General features: G+C 47.2%; 1 protein-coding gene across 1 annotated transcript in view; it reads left to right on the top strand.

Moving 5' to 3' along the window:
- PLCG2 (phospholipase C gamma 2) overlaps positions 1-25408 on the top strand; it is a 137176-nt gene that overhangs the window by 42090 nt on the left and 69678 nt on the right. The window contains exons 3-7 of the mRNA XM_079799730.1: positions 10335-10478; positions 13192-13285; positions 13997-14044; positions 22353-22437; positions 23973-24056. Coding sequence (XP_079655856.1) covers positions 10335-10478; positions 13192-13285; positions 13997-14044; positions 22353-22437; positions 23973-24056 — 455 coding nt within the window. The remainder of the gene's footprint in view (positions 1-10334; positions 10479-13191; positions 13286-13996; positions 14045-22352; positions 22438-23972; positions 24057-25408) is intronic.

Here is a 25408-nt window from a genome sequence, read left to right on the forward strand (position 1 = left end):
TTTTTAACCAAAGGCATGAACTTATTCTTAAAATATAGCTCTTCAAGTGAAAAGGGTGAGTTGACTTAAAGACAAATATTAGACAAACAGTGCCAGCACTATGCAGATATGACAAGCTTTATAAAGTTGATAATCAAATGATTGAAATGTGAGAAATAGTGTCAGAAGCAAAAGTATATGGCTCAAAAAAAAAAAAAAGTAAAAACTGGTCAGTCTGCGGGGAAAGGGAAATCTGTATTTTGGTTTTATATAGTGAGGCTCTCCTGTGTAGTTTTGCTATACAGAACTGGCTTACAGCAAAACAAATTAACATTTTAAGAGGCTTTGTATAAAGTGTAAGTCCTTCCATGCATTAACGATTTTGTCTTTTCTGCATTCCATCTGTTTTATACCTAATACATGTCTTAAAATTGACTTACTCTTTTTAACTTAAATTTATAAAGAAGAAATTTTGATCTCACCATTTAGAGGTGCTAGATGAGTATTTTTCCAGGTCACATTAAGATACATCACAAGACATAACACAATGTGTGTGCCATTTAAAGTCATCTCCATGTCAGTGCCTGAAATTATTCTCATTTTGATTTCAGCAGGAGGGAGTAGACATCAGAATTGAGTGACACTATGACAATGAACATGTGAAGGGTTATCTGATGGTCCGTGTTTGGGTTTTAACTGGCCAGGTCCTAAAGCTCCCGTTTCTCTCCTCTTCCCGAGTGTGGAAACAGTAGAGAACCGAGACACAGGTAACTGGTGAACGGCTCTGAGGAGGTCTGCTCTGTGTTTGAGCTGCCTGGAGAGTCCGTGGCCCCTGATCCCTGGCTTGCTCACTCTGTCACTGGGACCGTGGGATGCCCAGGGGCATCTTAGAAGCAGCTGCCGCAGGGAGTAGGGCAGAGCCTGTGGTTCCAGGGGCATAGATTGAACCAGATCTGGACAAGAAGGCTGAGCTGGGCATGCCCAGTTCCTTCTTGCAGACTTTCCTGTTGGAGTGAATTCCCTGCTCCCCTGGGGAGAGGGAGTCCCCAGAGGAAAGAGAAGGTTGGTCAGTTTCTCCAGGATTACTTTAAACCCACACCAGACGGTCCAGCAAACATTTCTGGGTGAAGACACAGCATCACAGCAACAGCTAGCTAATTATTTGAGTGTTGTTATTGAGTCTCTCCAGGGGGAAGCGTGAGGCTGGCGTGTTCTCCACTGGCTGTCAACACAGTCTCAGCAATTGTTCATTATTTTTTAACAAAGATGAGGGCAGTCCCCTCCTCCCCCCATTTCTAGGTTTGAAAATGATTTTAATATTTAAGACTCACAGGACAGTTTACATCTTACCAAGTTCTTTTAGGTATATCTACCTGTGGGGTAGATACTATTTCCCCATTTTACAGATGAGAAAGAGGCAGAGCCAGAGTAAAGTCTCAAGTCTCATAGTTCGGGTAGGTAGAGTTCGACTTGAAGCGCATGGCTGCTAGATTCTTGTAAAGTTGGGCTATTTCTACTCTCCCACGTTAGACCTTCTCTAACGACGTGTGCTGCAGCGAATCACACTTTTTTAAAAATCTGGCTTCAAGGTCAGATGTCGCTATGTATTTGAAATAACCCACTCCCCTTGGTTTTTCGAGCAGGGTCCTTCACTGAGACACGGCGCTGAGACAGAGCGAAACCACCCGCCGTGGTGAAGGTGTCATAGAAAGGGGACGAAAGAACATTCATCCCAATAGCTATACTCAGCTTGCCTGAGACCTCCTGGGGCCACAGCGCTTTTAGTGCTTGTAACTGCATCTTGGTTGCAGAACAGCTCAGTGAAGGAGGTATTGTTATCACCGCGTGTGCAGGTGAGGAAGGAGCAGAGGTGACTTGCCTAAGCCCCCACCTGCCATTGTGGAGCCGAGCAGGGATCTGAAGGTCTCTGCTCCCCAGGGCTCCCTCCTGTCCCGTCACCAGCTTCACGCCAGCCCTCAGAACGCAGCCAAGACGCTTGCCCTCAGAGAATCCTTTCTCGCCGCGGCTGGGGAGAAGTCCCAGTGTTGATGGTGTCTCGCTCCTCTGAGATGTAGGTTGATGTGTTCAGGTGCCGGTTTGGACAGCATCTGTCCTCCCTTCCAGGCTTTGAGCTTCCGGGGGTGGGGACTGGGTCTGTCTGCTTCATCCCCGCTCGCTCTCAGCGTGATCTCAGTCACCACCTGGCTGATCGAATGACAGAAAGTAGGAGAGGAGGGTGGGCGACATGTGGGAGGAACGCAAGCCAAGCCTTGGCTGTCTCTTCGCCCCTTGAATCCTTCTGGAGCTTCCTTGAAGATGCCTTAAGCTTGTTGGCAGATGGTGCCCCTTGAGGCTGAGTATGGGAATTGGGGAAAAGGCCACGTGCCTGGTGTGAAGGTAGGAGGAAGTCTAGGCGTGGTGGTGGGGGGCAGCCTGAGAGGGGCCCAGAATCAACAGTGGGAGGAGAGAGGAAACAGGAGTTTGAAGAACAGGGTCAGGTGGACAGTCAGCAAAGGGGGTGGTAGAGTTAGGCAGCGAGGGGGCCGAAAACCCAACTCTGCGCCTGCAGGTGACTGGTGGGGAGGGCAGCGGGAGATCCTGGGACCTGGGGAAGACCAGGTGATGCCGGGAAGGGGGGAGGGTTGTGCAAAGATGAGGTCTTGCTGCTGTGGCTGTTATCTTACTTCTTCAAGCAGGAAGCACGGCTGCTGAGCCCCACCGCACCAGCGTGCAGGGTCTGAGCTCTGGCCGCCACAGCCTACTTTGAGAATAAAGTCAGTCATCTGAATGACTGTGTGTGCCCTTGTGGCAAAAATTCCAAGCAGTGCAGGCCAAGACCCGCATGCCGGCCATTTTGCTCATCACCCTTCCCACTGGAACTCCTATCAGCAAATCGGTGGTAATTTTTTTTTAACCTTTTCTCACACTTTTAGACACACATGCACATGTACAAACACAGGCATCCCTTCTTAGCTGAGCCCACTGCATTCCTGAACACATGATGGAGAGCATCGTTTTTGGACAGCACAGCAGTATATTACGTCCTATTACATGGATACAAATGTAGTGTATTAACCCACGGATCAGATTTCCCCCGTGTTGCTTAACACCTTTAAACATCTAGAAACCAGCACATCAAATACTTCTGCATTGACAGCAACAAATACCTAATCATTTGTCACTTTCATGCACTGTCACTGGGCATGTTTGTGAAAATTACATAGGCTACTATATGGGATTGGTTCTGAAATTTGTTTTTTCTTATTCTGCCCTCTACTTTGTAACTTAATAGACATGACAATGAAATAGTCTGTTAAAAACGCTAAAGATGTCGTCTAACTGGGACTCTGGTCATTTGCTTGTTGGAAGCCAATGCTAGGGCTCAAGAAGGACGCACTAAGCGGGCGGGACCCTGGGTTGGATGCATGATGACTTTCAACATGAAAGCACTGGACCTGCAGCGCCGGTTGCAGCTGATACACACCAGTGTTTTCATGGGTGCCTGTAGGTGTGGTCTCAGCACAGGTGCATTTTGGGTCGACGATGTTTGGAGGTTATAGTGGATATTCAGATAGAATTTGAGAAACAATGGACACCTGTGTATGATATTTGCATGCACACATATATGCATACATGTGGTTAAACAAACACTAGACACAGGCACATACATCCAGATCCTATTTTACGTATGCCGTTGTGGAGTTTTTTTTTTTTCCGCAGCAGTACATATGGATTTGCCTCTTCAATTCCCACAACAGATAAATTGAGGGACGGTTTTTCTCATGCCTTACGTGAGCTTCTTTGTTCAATTGCATGAATCTTAAAAATAATAGCTAACAAGAGTTTAGAAGTTAGTACACCTTTATTAGTTAAAATCAGGCACTATTTTAACACACACACGTGCACACACAGACAGACACATACTCATTTAATCCTCAGAGCGCTTAGTGCTTCTGTTGGTCACCTGGAGTCACGGAGAGGTGAAGCTCCTGCCTGAAGCCGCCTTGGACTTGAACCCAGGTGGGCTGGTTCCTGAGTCCATCCACTAACCACCAGCCACAAGCTCCTTATGACTTAGAAAGCCTCTGGGAATATGTGAGTTTGCAACCCCAGCGCTGGTCAGAAAGGAGGTTTGGGATTAACTTAGGTGAGTGCAAAAGGCCTTCCCTGCCTCCCTGCTCCACACCCATGGGTGCCCTTGAACGGTGCAAGATCAAGTGCAGGGCACGTCAACAAAAGTGCTCAGCAGGCCCCTCGGACTGCTGATGACCATAGAAAACCATCCCCACTGGTGAGGGATTTGCTTCCTGCCTTCTTGAGGCTCCTGTCAATCAAGGGGGTGGCCAAACGGTGGGCAGTCTCTGGTGCCCATAGCTGGCCCCTGCCCACCCAGAAGGCCTGGGAAGTGGTAGTGACAGCTGTGAAGGACTTGGTGGGGGCTCCATCTCTGTCTTCTCATGGAGCCCCAGCCCCAGGCTCGTGCTCAGACTTTACACCTACCCATGCGTGCCCTCCCCTGCTCAGGTTGATGGCTGGGAACCTCACCATTTCCCCTGCAGCCCTGAGGGTGGGGTGTAGTCAGTGGAGGGTTGCTTTTCACTGTGGAGATACTGAAAGCAGGTGAATTGAAAGCAGGTGTTCAAACAGAAGCTTGCACGTGAATGTTTATAGCCACACGGTGGCAACAACCCCAGTGTCCATCAGTGGGTGATTGGACAATGGAACATTATTCCTCCACAGAAAGCAGTGAAGCCCTGACACAGGTTAGAGCATGGATGAGCCTTGAGGACATTATGCCGAGTGAGAGAAGCCAAGCACAAAAGACCACATGTTACAGGATTCCACTTATATGAAATGTCCAGACTAGGCAAAGCTATAGAGACAGTTTTATACAGGGGCTGGTGTGGGGATGAGGGGAAGGTGGGGAGTGACAGCGAAAGGGTTGGATTTCTCTGTGCTGATGAAAATGTTCTTAAATTGACTTTGGTGGTATATGTGAATGTACTGAAAGCTACTGAACTGTACATTTTAAGTGGATGAGTTGTATAGTATGTGAATTATCTATGATGATAAAAGGGTAATATGCTAATTAGACCAGACGTCCTTCCAGACGACCGGCCAGATGAAGCTGAGGCTGGGAGGGAAGCCTGGGTCCCAGGTGCATGAGGGAAGCTGGTGCCGGCAGCAGGGGAAGGAAGGCCTACTCTTGAACGAATTTCGTGCATCAGGCCTCTAGTATCTTAATAAAGACATTATACTAAGAGAGAGAGAGAGAGAGAGAGAGAGAGAGAGAGAGAGAGAGAGAGAACGAACACACTGATATCTAATTCCAGACCCACCTTTGGGACTATGGAATATACGGGGGCAGTCACATCTTGTCCGTCTCCCTCTAGTGGCTCTGCTGGGGGAGCCCAGGAAAGCTGATCTCTTCAGTAACTGGTATTTGTCCACATTCATCACTCTTTTGCCTAAACTAGAGAGACAGTGGGCCATTGCCCCCTCAGACATAATGATCCCTGCGTCCAGTGGGATGGCACAGAAATGGATCGTCTGACCTAGCAGAGGCTGCCGAGGGCTGACCCCGATTGCTGTAGCATTCTCTTCCGCAAGCTGAGGGCAGCGTGGTGTGAACACGGCAGCCCTCTGCCTGAGGCCTGGGGAGTTAAGGCCCCAGACGCAGCCCTCAGCCTACAGCAGACAGGGGATGCAGGGTAAGGACCCCAGCTCCCTCGCTTCTCAGTGAGGTGAACTCTCAGGACTGTCAGAGTGCCCCGTGGGTGCCAGCTTGCTCCTCCACTGCTGTTTTCTGGGATCACCTCCCAAATTAATGGCTTGTGCTCAAGTCCTTGTCTCAGGGTCTGTTTCTGGGGGAAGCCAAACCAAGACACCTGAGAAACCTAATTCATTCGTTGCACAGAGGTCTGAGATCAGCTCTGAGCCAGGCTCTGATGTAGGCGGCTGTAAGGCTCTGGTTGTAAAGGGACAGACACAATCGCTGTTCTCCTGGGGGTGAACAAACAAACCTATAAATATAAACGGTGCTAGTAAGGAACCTTATAGCACAGATATAAAATAGCAGGCCGGTCAATTCAGAGCGGTGGAGAGGAATACAGAGAAGCAGTATTGGGGAGAAGTCAAGTAAATGAGATCTGATGTGGGCAGGAGGCAGCCTGTGTGTGCATGCGTGCATGTGTGCGGTGGGACTTCCTGTTGGAGCACAGTGGGACGAGGGCTGCGTATCCTAATGTTGCTTCTCGTAGTCACTTGCTTGACCACAAGAAGCAATATAAGGGTTCAAATCCTGGTTCTTCCACTTGCCAGCTGGTGACCCTGGCCGGGGGGACCCCATGCCACAGTTTCCTCATTTATAAGCCAGGGAGAGCCGGTGTACCTGCGCCACAGTGTTGTGAGGATTGAGAAGTCAGCGCAGAGGTGCTGTCTTGGCCCTCCCGGATCACGTTAGCAGGCCGGTACGCCCCGCCCGGCTGCTGAAGGCAGGGAACTCACTTCCCCGGGGCGATCCATGGTCCAGAGCCCCGTGCCAGCAGGCTGAGGACCGCAGCCTAATTTAGCTTTCTTCCTCCCCATCCTGCTCCCTACACTCCTTCTCCTGTGAGCATTCCTCCCTCCCCAGTAAACACCTGAACGAGAATCCCTGCCTCACTCAGAAAGCAATATCACTGTAAGAGTTTTACATGATTGTTATTGCCTTTATTTTTACCCAGGATGAGACTGATGTGTCTGTAAGACTTCCTTCAGGACCTGGACCAGGTACAGTCAGCAGAATGTCTGGCTGATGGTTAAACGCATGATGAATAGCTCGTTCATGTTCATGAACAGGAGTATTCAATATGTCAGTTCTTCCCAACTTGATCTACAGATTCAACACAATCTCAATAAAAATTCCAGTAAACTATTGTGTGGGTATTGATAAACGGACCCTAAAGTTTATGTGGAGAGGCCAAAGGCCCACAAATAGCCAGCACAATAGTGAAGAACAAAGCCAGAGGGCGGATGCCACCCTACTGCGAGGCTTACTGTAAAGCCTTAGTTACCAAGACAGGGTGGTATCAGCGAAAGAATAAGCAAATAGAAATGGGACAGAATAGAGAGCATAGAAATAGACCCGCCCAAATATAGTCAACTGACCGCTTACAAAGGAGCAAAAGCAATTCCATGGAGGAAGCATAGTCTTTTCAGAAGCATGATGAATAAGCCAGTACGAATCGGGGGAGGGGAGAGCGGGAAAGGGTCAGGATGACACGATGGAGGAGACCAGTCCTGGCGGAGGAAGGTGGATGCCTGCAGCCCTCACCGGGGACAGGGCTGGCCTCCACAGGATGCTTGCATTTGCTGAAGTGAAAGGCAGTGTATGGCTGATCAGGGCCTTTTGCATCATTAGGTGGCTGCTTGTCTTTCTTTCATTGTCTTTCTGTCCCACACGTTGCTTTTTATCTGTCTTTGTGTGTTTGCATCTCTCTCCTTGTCTGAGTGGCTTGTCCTCTGTTCGTGTCTGGTGTCTGTCCCTCTTTTGCCCTGTTGTGGGTGTCTCCGATTGTGTTTGTTCATATTTGTGTGTGTGTCTATCTATGTCTCCCTCTCCCTCGCCCCATTTCTAGTGCTGTCCCTGTCGATGTCCCCATCTCCCTCTGTCCCTTTCCCCTTTCAACAACTACTTATTAGGCTGCACTGGATCCCACCATCTCTGCTTGAGGTAGGGATACACGGTGAGGGAAGGAGCACCATCTAGGGAAAGGCACTGAATCCATCGTTCACACTAGTAAGCACTTGCCTCTGGTCCTGGAGTGGGGGACAGGGGCTTGGCCTGTGGGCTTTCTGTGAGTTTGGTGGTGCGTGGGCTGAGCCTGGAAGGGAGAATTCGGAGCTAACCAGGCTAAGAGCTTTCCTAGCAGAACCAGCAGCATGTGCTGATGTCTATGGTGAGACCCACTGGGGGTTCTGAGATTGAGCCACGGTGGCAGGAGCATAGAAGGGGAGGGCATGCAGGGGCCCACCCTGGGCCTTGGTTCTTAGTCCTAACAGCACTGAGGGTTTGAAGCCCAGGAGTGGCATGAGCATTTCATAAAAATGGTTCTGGGAGTAACTTCTGGCTACTTCAGTAGACCAAGCAAGATATAACAGTGTGCTAGCCTTGCAAATGGATAGAAGTTGACAAATTCAAGAGCAATTTAGAAAGTAGAATTGATAAGACGTGGTAATTGCCTGAGGACAATAATGTTACATTATCTGAAAAAAATTTTTTTAGTCACATCTGTCAAATATTTTTAAAGAGTAGTCAGGGAAGGTCTTAATAAATTCTCCTGCTTTTTTTTAAAAAAATATTTTTATATAGAGAGGAAAGGAAAAGGACATATAGAGAGAAGCATCAATGTGAGAGGGGAACATCGATCAGCCTCCTCCTGTACACCCCCAACCAGGGATCAAGCGCACAACCTGGGCATGCGCCCTGACCGGGAATCGAACCGGCAACCTTCTGCACAGAATGATGCCCAACCAACTGAGCCACACTGGTCACGGCTCAAATTTTTATTATAACAATTGCTGCAAAGAAAAAAAAAAACTCACAGTAGGCTAATTCAAAGATTCCCTCTTAGAGATATATTATGGGGAAAGACACTGGTTAGGTAATCATTGTTAGATTAGATAGGAAAAAAAAAAATTTGCTTGAAGCCACTAGACTCTTGATTAGCAGTCAGCTGGGTGGGTGAGTAATTTCTGCGAATAAATGTGAATACCTTTCATATTTTTAGGTTATTGCCAAAGCAGTTACATCAGCAGTGCGCATTTCCTTCTAGAAGGTTATGGATTTCAGAACACACAAAGGATCTGTGTCTTGTTGTTTGTTTTGTGGACTAAAGAAGAAGAGAAGAGATAAGACTCCCAGGTTTCAGGGTTGGGTGAAGAAGGGGGATCGGACCCTCCACCCCTCTACCTGCCCCAGGTTTATAGACACCATTGCCCCTTCCAGGGATAGGGCCACCTGTAGTTGATCAGTGGTTTTCAAAACTTTTTATTTTGAAACCATTTTAGATTCCTGCGGGCATTGAAAAACTAGTACAGTTTCTGCGTACCGTTCATCCAGCTTCCCCTGTTGGTAACGTCTTTTATAACTATAGTTAAAAACCCAGGAAATTGACAATATTATGAAATATACTACAGACCTTAGTTGGTTTTCACCATTTTTACATGCAATCGTGTTTTATTTGGTTTCTGTGTCGGTGTATAGTGCTACGGAATTTTATCACATGTATTGATCTGTGATAAAATACATGTGATAAAATTGGCTGCCACTACTCATAGGATGCAGAACAAATGTTGTTTATTTAAATTATTTCCACGTTACTTCATGACTCTGGTCCCCTCTTTCAGGATCTAGCTGGTGTTTTCAATCCAGCTAGATCCTGTAAGAAAGCAGAAAACTTAGTAGTTCATTCCACCCTCTCGTCTATGATTTCATTCTCTGCACCCACACTCCTGTTGCTGCCTGCGAATGGCCATGCACCTTCCCTGCTATCCCAACCCTGATGCTACGTTCACCTTCTAGACTTCATCTGCCTTCTTCCTTGATCCTGCATCAAAGCTGAGATCTCCTCCCCTCCCCACTTGTCTCCAGGAATACCTCTCTTTCCTGTGTCTTTGTTCAGTGCAAGCACTGAGATGTATGTACCAGGACTCTTACGGTTGCAAGGGACCCAGGGCTTCAAATAGCGCATCAGGGCTCAATCTTTTCTTTCCACACCATCTCTGTTCCCCCAGCCTCATGTTCTATCAGCTGGCAGCAGCGGGACAAATTTTATGAATAGCTCTGGCCAAATAAGTCCCAGGAGGATTCTGACGGGCCTCGCTTGGGCCATGTGCTCGTCCCTGAGCCAGTCACTGTGCCGGGGATGGGCACTTTGGTTATTTCCAGGACCCTTGGACCTGTCTTTGACTTGTTGTGGTGGGAGGTCAAGAGGGGTGGGTCAGCTTCACCTGAAGCATGAGGAAAGGGTCCTTCCCAGGAAAAGGTGCTTTTTGACAGAAAAAAGGGGAGGAAGGGACCAGTCAAAGCAGTTATCCCATGGCAGGGAAGGGGGTCTCCTTGGGTCAAGGTGGAATTCCTCTTTGTCTCTGTTATCTGTTGCTGTAGAACGATTCCAATATTTAGTGGCTTAAAACAATAAGCATTTTATTTATTTGCACATAATCCTGCAGTTGGGGCAGGGCTGAGGGGCTGGGGAATGAAGGAGCTGGGCCACGTTTCTGAGATGCAGGCCTGTGGCTGCATCCTCGCGGGGGGGCGGGGGGGGGGGTGAACTCCGGCTTCTAATTGGTTCATGTTCATTTTCTTTTAGTGGATATCATGGAGATCAAGGAAATCCGCCCCGGGAAGAGCTCCAAGGACTTTGAGCGTGCGAAGGCAGTCCGCCAGAAGGAAGACTGCTGCTTCACCATCCTGTATGGCACCCAGTTCGTCCTCAGCACACTCAGCTTAGCAAGTGGGTGCATGTCCGGGTGCTTTTCTGCCTCCCTGTGCCTCAGTTTCCTTCTTAGGGCACTCCCTAGAAGCAGGATGCTCACACCTGCATTCCTGCTAACGTGTTTGGGGGCACCATGGTTTTGAATCCTAACCCTGCCCCTTTCTAGCTGCGTGCCTTCGGGCAGCTACTCAGCCCCCCTGCGCTGCCGTTTGCTCAGCTGTGAAATGGGGAGAATCGTAATGCTGGCCTCATGGGATGTTGTAAGGATTAGGTTAAGGGCCTGCCTGGCTCACGCTGAGAGCTAACGGCAAGTTACATATTTGTTCAGCAGAGCCTGGCCTACACCATTTATTCAGTTTATCTAATCTGAAGGAACTATCCTGAAATCTCATGTCTCACACAAGTAAACATCACATATACTCATGTATGCATACTACACGCATGCATGCACACACGCATGCATGCATTTGGGCACATGTATAGACATATGTATCTGGAGGTCAGATTTCTGGTCAGCCCTGTGAATCCACCAGAAAGCCAGAGAGGCCTCTGGGAGGCCAGCAGAAGAGCTGTGAGAAAGCTGAGGCGCGTTACTCAGGGCAGAAGCTTGGAGCTGCCTTCAGGGCCAACTAGAACTTACTGACTTAGAACTGTATGCACAATCCTGGCTGATGAGAGAGAAAGTTAACACCATTAAAAGTCGACCAAAGTGGGGGGAAGCTTTGAAAGGTAAGCGGCGGTAGGCACATTTCATATAGGGTCAAATAGCTGTTGTTGATTTAATTTGTCATTCAGTTTTCCCCATCAGGCATCTTTGAGCTATGCTCTGAACTGGGTTGTGCTAGAAGTCAGTGGGGGCTCTGGAGATGAGTAAGACAGTTGCTGCCTTTAAGGAGTTCATAGTATTTGGGAGACCGATGTGTGGACAGGAGCTTACAGTCCCCTGTGATAAGAGCAATAGTCCCAGCATAATACAGTGTGCTGCGGGGTATAGTGTCTATTTCCAGGAAAGGCTCTGCAGAGGGGCGAGGTGACTTTTAACCTGGGTTTTGAGGCATCAGGAGCAATTGGAAGGAAAGAAAAAGGAGAGGGTATTGCATATGTAGGCTGGGGCAAACGCAGTTTTACAGTTGTGAGTATGGGAAACAGTTTAATCTTGTATTATTGTTTATTAACTAGAGGCCTGGTGCATGAAATTCATGCACGGGGCGAGTCCCCTCAACCCAGCCTGCACCCTCTCCAATCTGGGACATCCCTCTCACAATCCTGGACCGCAGGCTCCTAATCGCTCACCTGCCTGCCTGCCTGATCGCCCCTAACTGACTCTCCTGCCAGCCTGGTCGCCCCTCATGGCCCCCCTGCCAGCCTAGTTGCCCCACATAGCCTGCTTGTTCAGTTGTCCCTCACTAACCCCCCTGCCGGCTTGGTTGCCCCACACAGTCTGCTGTTCAGATGTCCCTCACTAACCCCCCTGCTGGCCTGGTCACCCCACACAGCCTGCTCTTCAGTCATCCCTCACTAACCCCCTTGCCGGCCTGGTCGCCCCACACAGCCTGCTTGTTCAGTCGTTTGGTCATCCCTCACTAACGCCCCTGCCGGCCTGGTCGTAGGCAGCCATCTTGTGAGGGCGTGAGGGTTGATTTGCATTATTAGCCTTTTATTATGTAGGATTATTATATTATTTTCCATATGAACAACTGTAAACCTACTTTTGCCCCACCCTGTATAAGGGTTTAGGGAAATAGCAAGCTGGGTCTGGGGAATAATGATTGTATGTCTGATTGATGGTGTGTGGTGGGTGGCAGAGATGGGGCAGGAGAGAGAGGGGATTGTGACCCTGAATCTTCAGAGCTGTGTCCACTTAATCCCACTTCAGGCAGAGCCTGGCTGCTGTTCTTGGTAGGGGAACAGGAAAAACCAAGCAAGACTTGGAGCCCAGGATACCAGTCTGTCCCACTCCGGGGTCCCTCTTCCAGGGCTCTGGAATTCAAGGTTGGGTAGAGAGATGGGCAAGACTTAGATTCACACCCAGCTTCTCCTTTATTGGCCCTGGGACAGGTCTCTCAACCTGCTGAGCCTTGGTTTTCCCCTCATCAGCACGGGAAGAATGAGAGCAGCAATGTTGGCATGATGTTGTCTGGACTGACAAGCTACCTGGTGGTTAGGAGATGTTTAATAACTAGATCAGGTGTTTTCATTGCGAGCTCCATTTCACTGATGAGGAAATGAGGCACAGAGGGGTTGAGTAACCAGCTGAATGTCACACAGCCCTGAAGTGGTGCAGTAGGACCTGGCGATGATGCCAAGCTCTTAACCACCACTTGTTTTTGCTTCCCTCCTGGACATCAGCATCTCCTACTTCCCACCCTCCTCTCTGGCCGTGGTTGGAAACAGGATTGTGGTATAAATTATTCCAGGCCCTGTGTCCTATTCATTAGCATAGGGTTAAAAGCTAACCCTTCTTTTAAAATGCCTACTTGTCACCTCTCCTATGGAAGGCTCAGAATAGACTCACGGCCTCATCTCAGACCAAAAGCAGGTCTCAGAGCCTTGAAGGTCTGAAGGAGATGCCTTCTTGGTGCCCTGCTGCAAAACTGCAAACGGGCACAGGCTTCTCTCACCCCCACCATCTGTATGGGGCTGGGGAGGCGGGGAGCCAGGGTCAGTAGGTCTCCAAGCAGCGGTCTTCCCAGAGCGTAACCCAGCGTTCTGTTCCCGTTCACCTCACTAGCTGACTCGAAGGAAGATGCAACCAAGTGGCTCTCTGGCTTGAAAATTTTACACCAAGAAGCGATGAGCGCATCCACACCCACCATCATTGAGAGGTATCGGCTTCGCCTGTTTATCTCTGTCTTCGCTCACTCAGCCATTCTGCTCCCTTTAGCCAACATGGGCGAAGGGAAGGAAAATGAAACGTTTGGTCTTGGAGGTTCATTGAGCGTCCTGTGTGCAGTAGATGCCCCGTAGTGGCTGTAGACTCGCCAGTGTCTCCCACAAAAGGCTCTCTCAGTATGGGGCCTTGGCCTTCGCCTGTTGGGGTGTCGAGTGCTTTGAAATGACACAGAAACCCGCACTGGTGTTGTGTTTGAGGGGAGGGCCAGAGGGCTTCCTTCTTAAAGGATTCAAGAAGGCACTAGCTGACTCAAAGGGCAGTCAGATGCAAGGTCTAGAATTTTCCACCTGCCACCAGGAGTGTCTGGTCAGCATTGTGGATGTCTGGCTGGGATTGTCTCCCCCCCACCCCCCCGACGCCCTCCCCCAGGAAACCAAAGCCCTCCGATTTCCACCACTTTTCTGACCAGCTTTTTGGGGATTAATGGATATCATCGGAGGGACTCACCGGTTAAAGAACGCCAGCCTGTACGAGCTCCAGGGGCCTCTTGGCTCAGTAAGGGTTCTTTGACCACAAGGAGGAAGCTGCTTTCCAAGTTAGAAAGTTGGAAAACCCTTCCCAGGGTCCTTAGTCCCTGCTCCATAGAACTCAGACTTGTACTATTTTCTAACTTTCTCTCTCTCTGTCTCAACTCTCTTTCCAGTTGGCTGAGAAAGCAGATTTATTCGGTGGATCAAACCAGAAGGAACAGGTAACATTTGTTCACATCTTGGTGGTTTTCTCCAGATCATGGTGCACTCTGATTTTCATTCTTTCTTGAAATGTCCAAGGGGAGTTGGGGATGGGTCATGTTTTGTGCTGGGGAAAGGTCCTCACGAGGTCACATTTAACCTACAATGCGCCGGACATGGTGCTAGCTTCTGGGGGCGGAGCCTCATTGCAGTGGAAAATTCAAGTCCATCTGCGGAGACGAATTCTCTGCATGGAGCCTTTGGGCCTCATCATTTCGGCCTTCACATCTGAGCACCTCTGTGTCCTGGGGAGACACAGGATCGCCTGGCTCCTGCCCTTACTTTGTGGTGGGAGAGATGGGCCATACAGAAGTAAACCAAGCGAACAGCGATGGTTATAAGGGCTGTGCAGACGAGACGGCAATGTGATAGCATACATTTCAGTGCATTTGACCTGTTCACTGAACAGTACGTCTTGAAGTGGCTCCCTGTCAGCACACAATGCTCTAGGCCGGACCCGTCTGGAACAAACATGGTTTGTCCTCGGGGGAAGGCAGTGTCATTTCCTCTCTGGTGAGAAATGACTTCCTTCTTGATGGACACAAGTTGTCCCTGGTCCTTTGGGAATGATGCTGCTCTGAAAACCTGTGGGGCTAGGCATCTTTTGTTAACTTGGGCGAGGAGGACATGAGCAGGGTGACATCCCAGAGGCGGACGATCTGCAGCAGGTGTTCGGCCTGACATTTTGAGGGAGGTGGTGCAGGGGAGCTCCCGCATCCTCCGGCCCGTACCCTGGACTCTGACTGTTGTTAGTCTGATGGGTGAAGTGCTTATATTTGCATCTCTTTATTTATGGGTGAGGTTGAACACCCTCGTGCCCAGTTTTTCTTAGGCGTGAGCCAGTTTTATTGATAACGTAATGATAAAAACTACAATTTATTGAGCATGCTAGGCACTATGAGCACATTATAATCATTGTCTCATGTTTAGCCTCACATCAGGCCCTTTTTTTGTTGTTGTTCTTTCAAATTTTAAATGTTTTTCCTTCCCTCCATTAGGATATGTCACAATTGCCCTATCTGCTTTGGCTCAGTGGATAGAGCGTCGGCCCTCAGACTGGAGGGTCCAGGGTTTGATTCTGGTCAAGGGCACGTGTCTCGGTTGCAGGCTTGATCCCTGTGCAGTCACGTCAATGTGTCTCTCTCTCTCTGGCTCTTCCCCTTCCTTCCACTCTCTAAAAATCAATGGAAAAAAATATCCTCAGGTGAGGATTAACAACAACAACAAACAAAAGGTATGTCCCTGTCATACCTGAGGCAGTGACGCCCTCCCTCTTGTTCTTGAATGTCCTCCCCTCTCCAGGGCACCTCTGTGCCAGGCCAGTGGCCTATGTCACCCAGAGTCCTTCCACGCTCTTTCTACACACACCGGCGGCCTGATGTGGAAGCAGGAACCGTATAGTGCTGAAAAGCTTAGTACTGTCAGGTCAGCCAGCAGCCCGCTCCATGTCCCCCGTCCGCCTTTCCCTCCTCCTCCGCTCACTCTGCATTCACTCTGGCCCCACGCCCTGGGTCCTGCTCCAGGGTCACAGTGGTGGAACAGAGGGTCCCTCGTTGGAGGGTTCAGTACACACTGGCCTCTCTCAGCCCGAGGTGGGGCCTCCTTGGAGTGCTTCCTTTCTCTGTGGCTCAGGGGTGACTCATAGTTGAGATTGGCACAGGAGTGACAGGTGGAGACTCCAGGCTCCTCCCCTCGTGCGGTGGTGGTACGGGGTTGTTGGTTTTGTTCCCAAGTCCGAGGCTCCTTTATCTGTTGTCAGGAAGTGGTTCTCTCGCTCAGAATGGATCCTTCTTGCAAGTCCTTAGAGATCCATCTTTCCATCAGCTGGTCCAGAACCTTCCGCAGAGAGGAAGCCTGTTTCTGGACTCGATTCCTCTGTGTTCCCTCTCCCCAAGCTCCCTCCCGGTGGCAGAGCCCTGCCGTCTGTCCACCAGCGTGTGGAAAATCCCACCTTTCCTGTGGTTCTGCGAGGCCCCGAGGGAGTTTCTCAAAAGGAACTTTGACCAAGGGGCCCATGAAAGGGCACGGACTTCTGTTCTGCCAATTTCCCCTCCTTTCCTGTCGCCCACGGCTAATTGCGTTTCCTGAAAGAAAACAAAGGAGCCACAGAAGCAAAGGAAAGACTCAGTGGGCAGGAGGCAGGCTCTGAGCGGGCCGTGCGCGGGCGCCCAGCCTCGGGGTGCTTTCCTTGGCGTGGGCACCTGCTTTCATTGTCAGCATCTCTAGCGACCAACTGGCAGCAGCTGGCACTTGTTGAGAACTTGCTTTGCAGCGGCCACGGTGCTGAGCACTTTCCATCCCGAGGGAATGCTGACAGACAGGGGAGCCAGGTACCACCTTCTGTCCATTTTATGAGGACACTGAGGCCAGGGCACGTTAAGGAACTTGTCTACAGCACCTCACCTGGTCAGGTGAGGCACCAGGGTTTGAGGCTCACCCATCAGTACTTGACGTTGCCTTTCCTTCTTCAGGCAAAAATCTTTCTTTCCCCACGCTGACCTACAACATATTACTTAGTTTGTTTTATTGTGGTAAAATATACATAACCTAAAATTTATCGCAGACTTCCTCTCTGCTAAGGTTCTGGATCAGCTGCCAGAAAGACAGATCGCTATGAAGGACTCGCAAGAATCCATCTGAGCAGGTGTACACTTCTGTAAGATTAAGGGCATTCACTTTGTGCACTATCACCACCATCCATCTCCAGAACTCTTCATCTTGTAACACTGAAACTCTGTCCCCATTAGACCATAAATCCCCGTTCCTCCTCCTCCCAGCCTATGCTAACTTCTATTCTGCCTTCTGTCTCGATGAATCCCATTACTCTAGTTATCTCAATATAAGTGGAATCTAATACTTTTTGTTTTGTTATGACTGGTTTGTTTCACTCAGCAACTCAAGATTTCTTCGCGTTGTAGCATGTCAAAATTTCTTTCCTTTTTTTTTTAAATCCTCACCCGAGCATATGTCTATTGATTTGAGAGAGAGAGGAAAAAGGGGAGGGAGAGGGAGAGAGAGGAACATTGAGAGAGGAACACTGATTGGTTGCCTCTTATACACCCCAACTGGGGATCGAGCTCGAAACCTTTTGGTGTATGGGACGATGCTCAAACCAACCAAGCCACCCAGCCAGGACAGAATTTCTTCCCCTTTTAAGGCTGAATAATATCCCACTGTTTACATAGACCACACTTTGTTTATTTGTTCCTCTGTTGGTGGGCACTTGGATTACTTCCCTCTGTTGGCTATTATGAGTATTGTTGCTGTGAAGATGGGTGTTTGAGTTCCTGCTTCTGATTCTTTTGTGCATTACCCAGAAGTGGAATTGCTGGATCAGATTAAAAACTGCCATACTGTTTCCATAGCAACCACCACCACTTTACATGCCCACCAGCACAAGGGCTCCATTTTTCCCTGACTTCCTTGCCTACTCTTATTATTTTCCTTTTTTTCTGATAGCCATCCCAATGGTTGTGAAGTAGTATCTCGTTTGGGTTTTGATGTTCATATTCTTAATGACGAGTGATGTCGAGCATCTTTTCACATGCTTTTGACCATTTGTACATCTTCTTTGGAGAAATGTCTACTTGAGTCCTTTGCCCATTTAAATATTTCACATTCTGATTTTAATCCTTATTCAGCTTCCAAGCACTGACCCTGGGCTAGGTACTACATAATCTTTTAGTTTTCATTTTTACACTTTCATTTATTGCTTTCTTTTTTAAAAATGCACATGGACTTTTAAAAATCAGTAGCAAAACCAAGTTTACTAGATAGGACAACCCAGTGCCAAATGAATTTAGGACAACACATTTCTCTAAGAGTCAGGAGAAGGAAGTGATGACATGTGGGTTCGAGTGCTTTGGGAAATCTTTAAGAATTGAGGAGGAATTTGATCTGGGAATTTCAGTTTGGGTAGGAATTAGATATGTAGAGAAGACAATGAGGTCCTCCTGATGTCTTTCTGGGTGTTTATCCAGCCTGGTGGTCCTTGTTGCTCTTTGCACTCTTTCTATTACTCATTGGTTGGTAGTTTAAGGTGTTCTCTAAATTTTCTCAAGCTCTATTGTGTGTCTATGCTTCTTGTACTTTATCTTTTCAAAAATTTAAATCATTTTTACTTTTCAATTACATAAAATAAAATTACAATATTATATTAGTTTCAGGTGTACACCCCAGTGATTATACATCTGTATAACTTACTAAGTGATCATCTCAATAAATCTCATACCCATCTGACACCGTACATAGTTATTAGAATATTATTGACTGTATTTCCTGTGCTGTACTTTATATCCCATGACTATTCTGTAACAACCAATTTGTACTTCTTAATCCCTTCAGCTTTTTCACCTGTCCCCCCAAACCCTTCTCTAATCTGGCAACCATCAAAATGTTCTCTGTATCTGTGAGTGCTTCTGTTCTGTTGGTTCAGTTATTTTGCTTTTTAGATTAAATGTTGCCATGTATTTATTGCCATTTTATTGCTCATATTTTTAATCTTTTTAACATTTCATGTAGTATTGGTTTGGTGGTGGTGAACTCCTTTAGCTTTTTTCTTGTCTGGGAAGCTCTTTATGTGCTTCTGTTGTAAATGATAGCTTTGCTGGGTAGAGTAATTTTGGTTGTAGGGCCTTGCTTGGGTTTCTGTTGAGATATCAGCTGGTAGTCTTGTGGGAGCTCCCTTGTAGGTAACTAACTGCTTTTCTCTTGCTGCTTTTAAGATTCTCTCTTTTGCATTTTAATTATGGTGTGAACTCTTTGGGTTCATTTTGTTTGGGACTCTCTATGCTTCTTGGGCTTGTATGTCTATTTCCTTCCCCAGGTTAAGGAACTTTTCTGTCATTATTTTTAAAAATAGGTTTTCAATTTCTTGCTTTCTCTCTTCTCCTTCCAGCACCCTTATGATGTGAATGTTGGTACACTTGAAGTTGTCCCAGAGGCTCCTTATGCTATCTTCATTTTTTTTTGGATTCATTCTCATTCTCTCTCTCTCTCTCTCTCTCTCTCTCTCTCTCTCTCTCTCTCTCTCTCGATGTTCTGAGTGGGTTTTTTGCTTCCTTATATTCCAAATCTCAGATTTGATTGTCAGCTTCATCTACTCTACTGTTGATTCCCTATAAATTATTCTTCGTTTCATTTTAGTTAATGTATCCTTCATTTCTGACTTTTTTTTTAATGGCTTACATGTCCTTTCTTATTCTGTTGGAATTCTCACTAAGCTCATTGAACATCCTTATAACCAGTGTTTTGAACTCCACATTTAGTAGATTGCTTGTCTTCATTTTGTTTAGTTCTTTTTCTGGAGTGTTGTTATGTTCTTTCTTTTAGGACATGTTTCTTCATCTCTACATTTTGGCAGCCTCTCTGTGTTTGTTTCTATGTATTAGGTAGAGCTGCTACATCTCCCAGGCTTGGTAGAGTGGCCTAATGCAGTTGGTGTTCTGTAGGGTCCAATCACCCAATCTAGGCACTCTAGGTATACCCCACCCTTGTGTGGGCTGTGCACCCCCTCCTATTATAGTTGACCCTTGATTGTTGTTGGCACATCAATGGGAGGGATTTACCCCCAGGCTGATTGGCTGCAAGGACTGGCTGCGACCACTGACCACCATGGAGGGTCACCTGTGCAGGGGCCCACCCCACAGAGCAGGACTTACTTCATTCAGCAGGGCTCTGGTGCTGCAGAGTCCGCCCATTGAGTGTGTCTCTTGTGGAGGTGGTTGGTGGTGTTTTGATGTGGTCTCAAGCTGCATATGGATTTTTTTTAAGGATGAAAGTCACTCCTGCTCATTATAGAAAGAAATTTTAGAAATTCTGGAAACTAGAAAAAACTTGTATAAATTTGATATTTAATGGTAAACACTGTTAACTTCAACTACATTTTTTTATATGTCTTCTACCCTCAGCTTCCTTTATTTGCTTCCTTGTTCACTTTTCCTTATTAAAATATAACTACACCTATGCCTATATCCTGTTCTTTAATTAATTATTGAATTTTGGAATAATTTTATATTTAGAGAGTTTTCATATTCCTCTTTGCCCAGTTTCCCCTGATATTCACATCATACATTATGATGCTATGTTGTCAAAACTGAGAAACTATCTTTGATATGTGACTATTAACTGAACTCTAGACTTCTTTGGAGTTCATTTTCCCCCGCCACCATCCTTTTCCTGGTCTGGGATCCAACCCAGGACCACACTTAGTTGTTCTGTCCCCTTGGCCTCCTCTGGTCTGTGGCACTTGTTCAATCTTTTCTTGTCTTTCATGACCTTGACAGTTTTGAGGAGTATGTCTCAGGTATTTTGTAGAATGTCCATCAATTAGTCTGATGTTTTTCATAATTAGACTGGAGTTATATATCCTGAGGTGATAGGTATTTGGGAAGACTGTCACAGAAGTAAAGGTCTTTCAACATGTCATCTCAAGAGGAATATATTCTCAACATGGCTTACCAATGGTTATGTCAACTTTGGTCACCTGGCCAAGGTAGTATCTTCCAGATTTCTCCTTTGTAAAGTTGTCCCCCTTCCATTCTTTGGGAATAACTCATCAAGTCTGGCCCTCACTAAAGGAGAAAAGAATTAAACTGTTTTCACCTCATGTCAAACTATAAGAACTTTTACATTTCATTGCAACTCTTCAGAAACACTATGTCAGTGCCTATGTTATAATTCAACCAATAGGAATTTGATATTTGGCTTGAACAGTTGCCTTCTGTTTGTCATTTACTTTGTGTCCAGCCTTTCATGTTCCTACTGTCACAGAATTGTCTTCCAAGTGAACTTAGGATGTGACCCTCGTGAGAAGCACTTTTGGGGTCACTGTAGGATTCTCAGCCTTCATGCCATGACCCTTCTGTCCCCTGTTGGTGGAAGTGTTCTGCTTTATTTAAGTCTTCCCCTTGTTGTTGCTGCTCATGTTGGCTGGGGCTCCTTGAGGTCAGGGATCTGGCTGGTTCCACTCTAATAGTGTTTGCTGGACGAACGAAACTCCTCCTTTTTTCATTCCTAGACATAACATCCGGCACATGGAACGTTCTAGTATTGGACATTTTCATTATGACATTTCTAGGCCTGGGGAAAGTGGGTTAAAGGTTTTAACAGTATAATCTTGGCCAGATTTCCAGAGACCTCCCCTTTATGAGCCTTTCGAGTTTAGTTGTCTCTTATCTGGGAATTAGGTTCTAAGGTCTGCATAAGGTGAAAATCTCTCTGGTCAAAACACCCCTTGAGAAAATCTCTGCACCCTCTATGAGGGTCTCTGGAATTGCATTCCTCAGTGTGAGGCTCACAGGGGCTGGAGTCCCACTGATGGGGCAGCAGCCTGAAGGGCTGGTAGCAGGTTGCCTCCTGGGTACATTAAAAAAATATATTTTATTGATTTTTTTACAGAGAGGAAGGGAGAGGGATAGAGAGCTAGAAACATCGATGAAAGAGAAACATCGACCAGCTGCCTCCCGCAACCAATGTACATGCCCTTGACCGGAATCGAACCTGGGACCTTTCAGTCTGCAGGCCGACACTATCCACTGAGCCAAACCGGTTTCGGCCCTGGGTACATTTTTTACCCCCTTTGCCCTTGGCCCCTTGCACATAGACTGGATCTGTATATGCCCTGTGCACTCCCCGTCCTTCAGCCTGGCAGTGACAGAGGGGAGGCTGAGAGCTTTCATGGGGTAAACATTTGTGGCTTTGGCACCTTGGGACCGCCTGGGGGTCTTCAGCCACAAGTGTGCACAGCTGCCCCTGCAGACATTTTGCTTCACTGGACATTCTGGTTGGAACCCAAAACTTGCCTTTCTGACAAATTCCCAGCTGTTGTTGATGCTGCTGGTCCAGGGACTCGACTCAGAGCAGCAAGTTCCTAGAGCTGCACTGACCAACCTGGGGCCACTCGCCACATGCAGCTATTTAAATCTAAATGAACTAAAATGAAAAAATTCAGTTCCTTAGTCACATTAGCCACATTTCACGTGCTCCATAGCCAAATGTGGTTAGTGGCTACTGTGTTGGACAGCCCAATCTAGAACATTTGCATCATCGTACTTGGCCATGTCCCTGGCCACCCCTGAGGGTAGGGATAAGCCTTGTGCACTGAGGTGTCACCTTAACCTTGAACCCACGTCTCTCGTGCTCAGTTAACAGCTCTTGGCAGGGTCTTCTCATGGAGGACTACCTGAGGTGGTAGCTGATGGGAATAGCCAAACCCTCCACTGTTGAAACCCCTTAAGGTTGATGGAGCTGGGTTTCTCTCTTTTGCAGCATCAGCCTCCGAGAGTTGAAGGCCATCTTGCCCCTGGTCAACTTCAAAGTGAGCAGTGCCAAGTTCCTCAAGGATAAGTTTGCGGTAAGTTTCATGGCTCAGCCTGATAATTTTGTGACTCACGGCCACCTGTGCCTCTCACGTGAAGCCGCTACGGGCCCGTGAGCTCTGTGGAATGGTGCCCAAGAAAGTCCTTCACCACAGATTCTGTCTTAGTACAGACAAAGGAATCATGGGAAGATCTTGGGACCATGTTCTCAGTTCTAGCAGAGGACGTCATCTCTGAAGACTGTGCTTACACAGATGCTTGACTTGAACACATTCACCAGCCCAACTCTCCCTTTCCCTCCCCATCCTGCAGCCCATTTCCCTTCTAGCGATGTGAACAAATGTGTTTGTTTTGGAAAATATTTTGAAAGATTCCTCAGGTAGGTGGCCAGGGGTGTAGACTTTTGTATGCAAGTCTTGATAGTGTAGTTGTCAGAGTTGGTTCTTCTCTGTCCTTCCCCTTCACTTCCTACCTGTCAGTCTTCCCACCCACCTTTCCCCTATGAACCTTTCCTCCCACCCACCCTGCCATCCACCCATTCCTCCTTCCACTCGTCATTTAATTTCTCTATGTTCTTGTGTGACTAAGCTGTTGGTAGATTTGGGGCAGGTAAAGCCACTCCAGGAGTGATGGGGTAGAGGAGGTGAGGTGGGGTTTTTCCGAAGGATGTAACGATGGAGATGATGTAGCGGCACCCTTTCTGGCCCCAGGGAGATACCAACTCTTGTCAAGGAGCCCAGCCACACTCCACCCCAGGATCCTCTGTGGGAGGACTCACATGGCCATGGCCACGGCAGCCCCAGTCACAGGATTCCTCAGCCAAAGAAGCGCATTCATTTTTGTACCAGTGACCTCCTGGAATAGTTAACCCACTTTATGGTTTAGCAAGCCACCTTTTGATTTCCCCCCAAATAATCTAACTAATTAAAAAAGATGAAAAGAGAGAAGGGTGAGGATTGAAAGAAGAGAAAAGAGATGGGAGAAGCATTTACCATTGATTACTACTTAATTGGAATTTTGTTCTCTATCAAGCCTTCACTTGGTGTTATCTAGTTCGGTTTCAGGGAAGTCTGAGGAGGGTGATGTTGGTTCTCCCATTTTACAGATGAAGAAACTGAGGGTCTGAAAGGGTCACGTAAATTTCCCAAAGCCATTAAGCAAATCAGGGGATAAGCCTTGACTGGAGTTGAGATCCATATAATCTAAAAGCTTGGTTAGTTTTCTTACGCTTTGAAAAAATGCCTGTACGAATCTACCCTATAAATATGTCTAGATTTAAACATGTCTTTGATGCCCCCAAAAGGAGAAGTTCTCGTTGTGGCTCGTGGAATTCTGGTCGAGACTCTTCCCTTTTTGGGATCACCGAAAGGATTTTACCTGGTGGGGTCCCTGGTGGGTATGCTCTTCCGACGGGTAAACAGGAAGGTTGTGGACAGTTCAGGTTCAGAGGAATGTGGGTTGATCTTAGCCAGCGTTGTAGAAAGGCGTCCTATTGCTGTAATCAGGGAGGAGGCATTCTCATGGTCAACACCAACACTTGTGCGGTCATTTTTTTTTTTTATATTTACAGGAAATAGGCGCACACAAAGATGAATTCAGCTTTGAACAGTTCCATCTCCTCTATAAAAAACTTATGTTTGAGCAGCAAAAATCGGTAAGGTGATTCTTGAGCAGATGATCGAATGATGTTTTTGTTTCCCTGTGTTTCAAAGTCCAGCACGTTCCTAGGAAAACCAGAGACGTCTCCTTCCTAGTCACAGAAATGGAAAGTGGGGATGACGGTGGTATACCATGTTCACCTGCTAGGCTGGCAAATGTTTTTAAAGGTGATATAGTTCTTAGGGGAAAGTGTGGGGAATTGGTTCACATACCTCCAATATGAGTGGGAATATGAGTGGCTGTACCTCTGATTGGAATTTACTCTGAATCTACTAAAGTAAAAAAGTTCACCAACTCTAACTGTATTATCTCATTTAGGAGGAAATTTATCAAATTATTAATAGTAACCGTCTCTGGGTTGAGGGACTATGTGTGGATGCCTTCCTTTTATACTTTTATTCATTTTTATGAGTATATTTTTAAGAAAAAAATGCTGTTTTAAAATTAAAATGAAAGGTTAAGATAGTATGCTGTTTTAAATTTTAAATATATTTTGGTCTGACAGTGGCATTTTGGGGACTCTGTCTTAGAGAAATGAAAGCACCGGGATCTAAGAATGTGTCACCAGATTGTTTACCGTAGCATTACTCACTCGGGCAAAATACCTGGCACCACCTGGGTGCCTCTCAGTAGAGGACCAGCTGGTAAATCATGGCCCGGCCGTACTGCGCACCATCATGCAGCTGGTGAAGCCTTCCGAGTCCGCCGTGTTTCTGGATGTTCATGAAATTTTGTGAGGAAAGCCAGCAGCAGATTCATGTGAGGAGTTGGGTCCGATTTTTGGTAAAAACAAAACAGAATACAGTAACCCTCCTATATATCATCTCTGTGTGTTTTTATGAACGAGGAGAAAGAATGGAAGAAGACACACCTCACATTTAATGTTGATTAAGTGTGTATTCTGGAGGAGCTTGGAAAGATGTGTAGGAGAGAGAATTGTATTTTTTCTTTGTACACCTCAGTTTTCTTTGACTTGTTCCAAGTTGGTGTGTTACTTTTGCAATAAAAAAAAGTCCCCAAAAGTATAAAGCTTAAAAAGTGGGCATTCGGTACAATGCACGGAACACAGTGCTTGGTGGGTGGCATGCATGCCACAAACAGGAGCCGCTGTTGTTACTGTTGGCAAAGGGCTTTGCAGGTGGCAACGGTGGGTTCAAAGCAGAGCTGAGAGGGAGCAGAGAGTAGCGGGGAGTTGGAGCCAGTGGATTATCTGGTTTCTCCAATCAGCTGTGTGATCGTGGGCCAGCCACTGACCACTCCCAGTCTTCTCATCCGTGTAACGATCCCTGCACCACAGGGCTCTGAGGAGGACTAAATGAGGGCTTGGGTGTTGAGTGTGCAATCATT

Source organism: Cnephaeus nilssonii (genome assembly GCF_951640355.1).
Source record: "Cnephaeus nilssonii genome assembly, chromosome: 20".
NCBI classification, from domain to species: Eukaryota; Metazoa; Chordata; class Mammalia; order Chiroptera; family Vespertilionidae; genus Cnephaeus; species Cnephaeus nilssonii.